Source organism: Brienomyrus brachyistius, chromosome 2, assembly GCF_023856365.1.
Source record: "Brienomyrus brachyistius isolate T26 chromosome 2, BBRACH_0.4, whole genome shotgun sequence".
NCBI classification, from domain to species: Eukaryota; Metazoa; Chordata; class Actinopteri; order Osteoglossiformes; family Mormyridae; genus Brienomyrus; species Brienomyrus brachyistius.
The window spans coordinates 18842859-18851192 of NC_064534.1; the positions used below are offsets into that span (position 1 = coordinate 18842859).

Below are 8334 nucleotides of genomic sequence, written 5' to 3' on the forward strand. Positions count from 1 at the left end.
ATTACTCTTAAATCTGTAAACGAGATTATAGTGAATCGATATAAATCTATAAGTTATGTGTAAATGAGAATAACAAAAGTAACATTATTATTACTATTATTGACATTAATTGTACAGTTATAATGTGAGTGATGATGACAACAAAACAATAGTACTAATAAATAAACAAACCAGCAAACAGATAAAAGGGCAAAATGGTTCCAAATTCTCAAATAATGTGTTTTTCTTTCCAAAGATTTCTACAGGAAACTTATACTGTGACATTCTTTTTTCCAGCAAACTTCAGAGTAAGTGAACCACAGTTTCCAGCAATTTTCATATTTTCTTACCAAATACCTTTGTAATAAGAAAACCAGGCACCCGTGACCTCAGAGGCTTCGTGTTTTTGTCAGTTTCCCAGAATGAAAATGAGTCCAGTTAGGCAGTGCATACTCATGTATGTGTGTGAGAGACCGACAGACAACTTTAGCACTTTGTTACGTAACATACAACCAGAGTCAGCCCCCTTTAGTTACATTTTCCTAAAGGCTAATGGTGGCAGCCATAAAAACACATGTACACACGTGCAACAGCCTTTCATAGACACACCATCTTTTCGGAAAACTGGGGATTAGGTGGGACGTTTGCAAAGTCCCCGTTTCTTTCATTTTCAGATGGAAATAGCAGCAATATTGGAAAGGGGAAATACTGCTCTTATAAGAATAAGACTCAGAATCATTCATTTTTATTTAAAAAGTGTCTCTAACTTACTGCGTCGTGTACAAAGCCTTATTTAGAAAAAGCGGACAGTGCACACATTATTAAATTAAACAGGTAATAAGCTGAGTCTGGGTAATATGAAAAAGGGGATTTTTACAGTGGGAGCTGATCAACGCAGGCTGACAGTAGCTACTTGTACCCATCAGCCTGAATACAAGGGGGGGCTGCGATCGAGTCAAGCCTCCCTTAGCCTCCGTCCCTCTGGCAGAGCCTCGCAGATCCTATAATTACATGCCTGTGGTTGGCCTGGGCTGGCTTTGGGAATTGGAGGGTTAGAGTTATGCATTTTGCTGAAGCACAGAAACACAATGGAGGCTCAAGTCTCAGGGGAGGGCGTCTAATTACATGTAAGTTAGATTTATGGATATCCCCCCCACTGACTGTGACATGCCTGAAGCTGGGGGCTTAGGCTTGAATATGCTAATAGGTCAGACAGACTAATGAGTGTAAACAATTAGTCATTAGAAATCCCTGTGTCAACTTTCAGTCCACGTGGATTAAGGATACATCTGTACTGTCCTCAGCTTCATCACCCCAGATGAAGCACCTCCAATAACTGGCCACCCGCAGCAGCCTCCTTCACATACTGGGAGGCAACAGGCCAGAGGGCTGGTCTTCTTGTAATACAGCCTGCAGTGAGCCACTGGTTCTCTCTAGCTCCATATGAGAGAGGGCTACTCAGTACATCTCACAGTACAAGCGGGAAGCTATCTGCAGGAGCTGCTCAGAAAGGACTAGCAAAGCAGGGAACCAAGATCCACTCGCAGACTTCACCGGGATATATAGCATAATTAGCTGCTTCAGTCCTGCTCGCAGTCTTCGATTGACAGCCTGCAGGACTCCTCTTGAGGAGAACACCTCTACTGGTGGACCTCTCTCATTTAACCGGTGTTACTAAAAGTAGGAAGATCCTGGTTGCTAGGGAACCAGCAGAAAGCCCTCAGAAGAACTCTTACTCCTCTCACTGCCCTGTGCTGCCATGCTGCATTTCGCATTGAACTTTTCCATCTCTTTCTGCTCCGCTGCAAGTCTTTTCTTTCTTTTTGTCCCATTTGGTTCCTTCCCTTGTGCATTTCCACACTTCCGTCTCGCTCCAAAGAGAGTCCGCGACACTCCGCTAGGGCAGTCGGATGAAAATGGCCAGTTTCTGGGTGTGACTCTTCTAGAAAGGTGACGGGAGGCGTAAACAGGGCAGAGAGACTAACCGAGTTCTAAGGTCGCACATGACGGGTCAGCTTTCCTTTCTGGTTGAATAAACTCCAATTTCACTACTAACACATCCGGATTAGATCTGGCCCACACGATAAAGTTCATTTACAGCCTTGTATGATGTTAGCAATATAGAGAAGTTATTTATAATTGAAAAATTATGTGTAAATCTGACTCTCCATCATGACGTTCTCAAAATTCCCATTAAACTGACGTTCACTGCAGAATAAGAATGTGCAGCTTGTATGAGGATTTTACAAACATCTTGGGTAAAAAATGTTTTTCACCAAAGAATTTTTTTTCTTCAAAATACAAGCCCTCAAAAATTCTATCAACTGCAACTCTTTTGCCTCTTGGTCCAATATTCTCATCTGGAAAAACCATTAAAGCACAGGGCGAATTTAATGTATTCTTCATCATACTGTAAACATACAAAGGCTATTAAACACTGAAAGCAATACATTAGACTACAGATTGTGAGTAATTCTATTGAGAACAGTACATATACTTTAAGCATTTTATTATAAATTTTAAAATTAGCTGAAGAATTCACTTAAGAATTCAATAAAAACTTAAATGGGGTTCAATGGATTGTCATTTCCTCCACTAAGGACAAAACCAAGAAAAAGAAATATGAAATCTCTGCTGGACGTAACGGTGCAGGGATTCGCACTGTTGCCTCACACCTCTAGGACCTGGGTTTGAGTCTCCACCATTGCTCCTTGTGGCTGCAGTTTGCATGTTCTCCCCATGTTGTTATGGGGAGTGCTCTGGTACTAAGGTAGACTGGAGTTCCCAAGCTGCCTATGGGTGTGGATGTTGTGAGCCCTGTGATTGGTTGATGCTCCATCCTTTGTTGTTTCCTGCCTTGTGCCCATAGGCTCCAGACCCCTTGTGACTCTGGATAACGAAAGCAATTAATGAAAATGGATAGATGATTGACTTAATCCAGTGGGATGTTAAATGTGTGGGATGTATACAGCTGTATCTATTTACAGTTTCTAAAAACAAGTAGACAGTAATAGGAGAATTTTCTACTCTCTCATTTAAATACTTACAAGAAAACAAAGTGACCATGAATACAACTGGTAATCTAATTAAAATCTTTCGGAGAGAGAGGTAAGGAGCATGAACTGATTACAGCCTATTGCTGCACCCACCACATGACAAACTGCCTCAGGGATGAGAGCCTGAGTGGAGCTGTGTGATACCTCAGCACCACACTAGTCCAAATGGACCAGTGTGAGCTTTTTCCCCCAGTAGCTGGAGTACCAATCCTGCCACCAACCCCCCAAGCGTTTCCCCGTAAGTTGGAGGACCTCCTCACAGGGCTGGATGTAGATTAACGTCATACCCAGGATGAAGCAATTGCACGTTGAGGGATTTGCTGAAGGGCCCAACAGAGTAGAATCACAGCATTGATGGGATTCAAACCAGCAACCTTCCAATTACAGGTGGGTGGATTCTAACACATGACTAAGGGGTTTACACGTGCAGCCCACAGAGCCATGCGGCAGGCTTCCTGAAAAAGCCCTGGAATCCGGGGAGCCAAACGAAAGCCTGTGTTCTACACGAGGTCCCGCTCAAGTCCCCTGAACAATCACACTAAGGTGGTTTTCTCATGCTGTCATGACAGAAACTGCCACGTAACACATCAGTCAGCAAGTAACTTTCAATCCCTTCATGCAGATTGGAGAGCCGGTACCAACTGAACTGAGAAAGAGGCATGTATGATGGGAACAATGAATGACACACAGGACTCTGCTGGTCTGCTATACATAGTTCACAAGTTCGCACACGCAGACACTGACGGAAGTGGGAAATGCTGCCGGCATGGGAGAGCGCAGAGCAACAGGCGCGCCCAAGCAGCTTTTATGTACTCTGCAAAGAAATCACCCCACAAAATGACTAAACCAGCCTTGGGGCACAAGGCGGGGGGGGGGGGGTGACTCGCCGCACCCAATGTACAATCTGCGCAAAGTTGAGAAGAAGCAAAGCAGCCACACACCATCTGCTGTGCCGGGAGCAGAAGAGTGGAACTACCGAGCCGTCAGCTGAGTGATGGGAAAGAGAAGGTTCTAATAAAGTATAATCTCCGCATTAAGATCAACAGAATCATAATCTTCTGAATACCAAATGTTGCTTATGCAGACATGACAGTACTGACAGCTGTTGGAGAGGGAAACTCCATCACAGGCGGCACGTGAATCAGGGATCCCGGCATCTCAGTCCCTCCCCCCCCCCAAACTCGACAACTTGTAACCCTCCCACACCGACACCCTCTCCAAGGTCTTACCTTGAATGGAGACGCTTGCTGGCCAGATCCAGGACGACACCATTAACAGACTGAGCCATAAAGCAGATCCTGCCTTAATCCCAGCAGCTCTGCGGCGTCCTCCTCAGCCGTGTGCCTAGCAAAGCAAAAAGCAAGGGCTGAGGAAGCGATGTATTCTCCAAATAAACCAGAAAGAGTGGCCCCTCCCCCTGGTGACATCAGAGAGCTGGGTGTATGCAACATTTTCTGCTGGAAAAGGCTCTGCTCCCAGCCTGAATGTTTAGAGCCCTTGATTTTGATTTCCAAGTGGCGTATTATCAGAACATTTTTAACAAGATTTTTTTTACATACTTTACCTTTTGTTAGAAATATTGTTTTTCTTAAATCTCTTTACCTTCACCTTGTCTCTTTTATGTTAAAACCTCTAGCATAACCAGGTTAAACAAAACAGGTACAGGATGCCAAAGCCTTTGTTTCTGTTGAATAAGTAATGAACAACTAAATGACTTCACAGTCTTCTATATCCACTTGCAGCATTTCAGGAAGTTGCATGCAAAGTTGCTTTGATATATATTTATGAACTTTCTATAACATTAAGATCAGTGTAGTCACCTGTACCTGACATTTGTACTGTTTAATCATGAAACACACAATTATGACTTTGTACGGCTCTGTACAAAGCATGTTAGTATAACTTAAGTTTCTACCTTGGAAATCTGATAGCAGCTGGTTGCATCTTCTTTATACAGTATGTATAACTGACAATGTTTTTTGTATTGGATGTATTGCATTAAGAAAAAAACTATAATTGAAAATTCACATCAAATATTTATTTAACAGAAACAGTATGGCACAAATTAAAGTCCATTACTGCTCCGGAACTCTGCTATGATCTTCAACAGAATGTCCTAAAAAAAAAAGGCAAAGTATCCGGAGGAGATTCAGGCATAATTGAGGCATCAGGCATTTTCCTCTGAGATGCATCCTGCCTTGGAACATGGGAGCACATGGGAGGATGACCCCATGACGAGGGAGGGGAGAACATGCAAACCCCCCCCTAAAGGCAGGGAATATACTTAAACCCTGGACCCAGAGGTGTGAGGCAACAGTGCTAACCACTGCACCACCAGGCCGCCCCCTTACCAAAGCGTGTTACAATAAATCAATTACAGTTTAAATGTAGTTCTATTGAGTTCTGTCCTTAAGAAACAGACTCTAGCAAAAGCCTATTTTGCTAATGACACCCAATATCCACTCAACCTCCAGTCATGGAAAGGTAAGGGAGGCTACAATTTGGTTATGCATAATTGCCACGTTCCCTTAATATTAAGTTCTGTACAATCTTCAGAAATTACTTTCAGCCCCAATTTACCTAGAGCATACACATACACACTGAATGAATGAAGATGCAAGACAACAGCACGAGAGAGCTACAGTACATATGCTGATTCCCTGATTTTGAAGCATAACTATAAGGTTGGTCTCCAAAAATCTATCCAAAAAATAAACCCCAAAGGCTTCAAAACAAGACATACAATTAGTTCATGCTGTGAGAATTCCAAACATTCTGGGCTACAGCACACCACCCAACATAAGGCACAAGCTGTTCCACTATCTGGCAGCAGATAAATAAGATTACGCTCATAATTCATGAGTACAAAAAACAGAAAGTTAAAACTAAACACCAGGCTGTTATAAAACCTGAAATCGTACACCAACAGATTCAGTACATTTCTTCCATTAGTATCTATTGTCGTGACATTCGAGGTGCATGTACAACCACCGAGGGCAGCTTTACTGATTGATTAAATTAGGGGATCCCTTTGATTTCTGGTTTACGCAGTGAAAAAAATCACGGGCGGGGGGTTTGGCGGCGAATCAGTTGACGATTTCATACGCTTAACAATTTACTTTTTTTTTCAGATGCGAACATGAGGGGGTCGTAAAAATTGGAAATATATAGTTCATTTTTGGAAATTTGCCAACCTCTCCGCAAAACCAGCAGTGTTACCTGGACTGGGAGCTGAGTAATGATTAAGTAATGATTATCTCCACCTGGCAGTGGCGTGTTTAAATCCTGCGCCTAAATTCCCCATTTGGGGTTCCTGTTCCTGTTCCTGTACAGGATATTTGTTGGAGCGCTGAGCATAGCTGTAGGCAGCTTTGAAATGGCCCTCAGAGGCACCGCCGCAGTCTTACGTCTGTTTTTGTGGAAGGATTTGCAGTCCCTCTGTGTGTAGTTTGCATGTTCATGTGTTCACGATGCATAGTTCTCCTCTTAGTACTCAGAATTCTGCTCCAAGCGCAGAAAGAGTGCTTTTTATTCAATGATGTCTTTAAAATACCATGTATGTGTTTGTGTTCTGCTATGGAGATTGATCTCATGTCGTTGTCCCAAGTTTAAAAAAACACTGTCGTTGCTGCATGCTTTGTTAATGTTGATTTTATGAAGTTATGTATTTGGAGATATAACACTGACACATATCAGTAATACTGTAATATTCTATGAATAACAAAAGAAAACAGGCCTGTATCACAAACATGGATTTTTGGGTTAGCAAAATAACTTGTTGGATGAAGTGTAAGTAAACGAAGATAAAGTCCAGTTTACCTGGGGTACCGTTAGTTAGCGTTCTAGATAACCAATAAATCTCTCTTTGTTTGTTTACGTCTTGGATTGTTCAGACTAAGCTACGGAAATTCATGCAAAAGCAACAAGTACCTGTATTCACTTCCTGCTTTTATTTATATGACTGATTTATTGTTCTGCAAGTAACATTTATACTTGAAAGCTCAATAAATTGAACGACTGGGTATTTGCAAAGTTACAAGGATCTAGTTGCACACAGCACAGATTAGTTTGTGCATGGCGTGTGACTCAGTGGGTTACGCCACTGTACCTATGATCTGAAGGCTCCTGCTTAAAGCTCCGCTGTAGCAGAATAATCACATGTCTATGGGCCCTTGAACAAGCCCTTAATTAATCTCCAGCTTTCTGGGTGCTGCAAGGTGGCTACCCCTTCACTGTGACCCCCAAGGTTGCTTCTATCTGTATGGAAAGCAAGGTGAGGCAAAATAAGAGAATTTACTCTCAGGGATTAAAAGTATCTATATTCTATTCTGCAATTAACTTTACACATTTAAATATGTTATGAAGTTGTATGAATGATGGTAAGTCCAATGTTTCCCATATTGAAATATCAATTTAAGCAATTTGAGCAATTTCATCTGGGATTAATAAAGTCTTCTGATTCTGATAAATACAAAGTGAGCTATATTATATATAAACAGAAACTTAATCTCCAAGAAATCTTTGCAATTGAATTTTGTTGAAAAGTTCACTCTATACTGCCCTCTTGTGCTGGAAAATTAAATATGAAGCTTCAATATCAGCAAAATCCACTCTATTGAAGAGAGTAATGTATGTCCGCCGATACGATGCTGCTCTAAATTTCATCCTCCCTCGTCTGAATGGAAGTGTTAAACTGACAAGATTTCAGTGCTTTCTTTGAGTTATTTGTGCTTAATATAAATACACCTTTAAAACATTATATAGTTAGACATCAGTTGAAATATTGCAGCATTGTATTAAGTTTATAAATACATTTATTCAACCTGAAGTTACCTATTTATACAGATGGACACACTGTACCTTGTGGACTATTTTTGTTGGCCCAGGCTCTGCTACACTTTTCTTTTCAAGCAGATATTTACCTTGTTATCTCTGAATAATAATTGGTTTCATATTTTGCATTGGACTTGACATTCCTGAGGCACTTCACCATGACGTTCATTGCCATGTGGATATGGGTAATATGGCGTCCCCAAGTCACAGATGTAAGGTGACAGGTGGGGAATGAGCAAGGCCAGAGCATGAGTCATTGTTAAATTAGCTGCAGGAGGTCATGTGACCTTGCTGCACTAAATATCAAGTTCTCCAACACAGCGTGAGACGTTTCTTAAGATTTTTGTTGATCTTACAAGGAAACGTTAACACACACACAGAAAATCAGAAAAGAATAAGCTATACGGCTAGAATCAAAGTCAGTGTAACTTGAGCCAGTTTACTCCTGTTTGATAATTGCACTATT

At 41.6% G+C, this 8334-nt stretch overlaps 1 protein-coding gene across 1 annotated transcript in view; it reads right to left on the reverse strand.

Annotated features, from left to right (window-relative positions):
• The window catches only part of LOC125716090 (G-protein-signaling modulator 1-like), a 29473-nt gene extending 25059 nt beyond the window's left edge, over positions 1 to 4414 (reverse strand). Inside the window, exon 1 of the mRNA XM_048988326.1 lies at positions 4265 to 4414. Coding sequence (XP_048844283.1) covers positions 4265 to 4323 — 59 coding nt within the window. The 5' untranslated portion in view covers positions 4324 to 4414. The remainder of the gene's footprint in view (positions 1 to 4264) is intronic.
• Positions 4415 to 8334: the final 3920 nt, after the last annotated feature.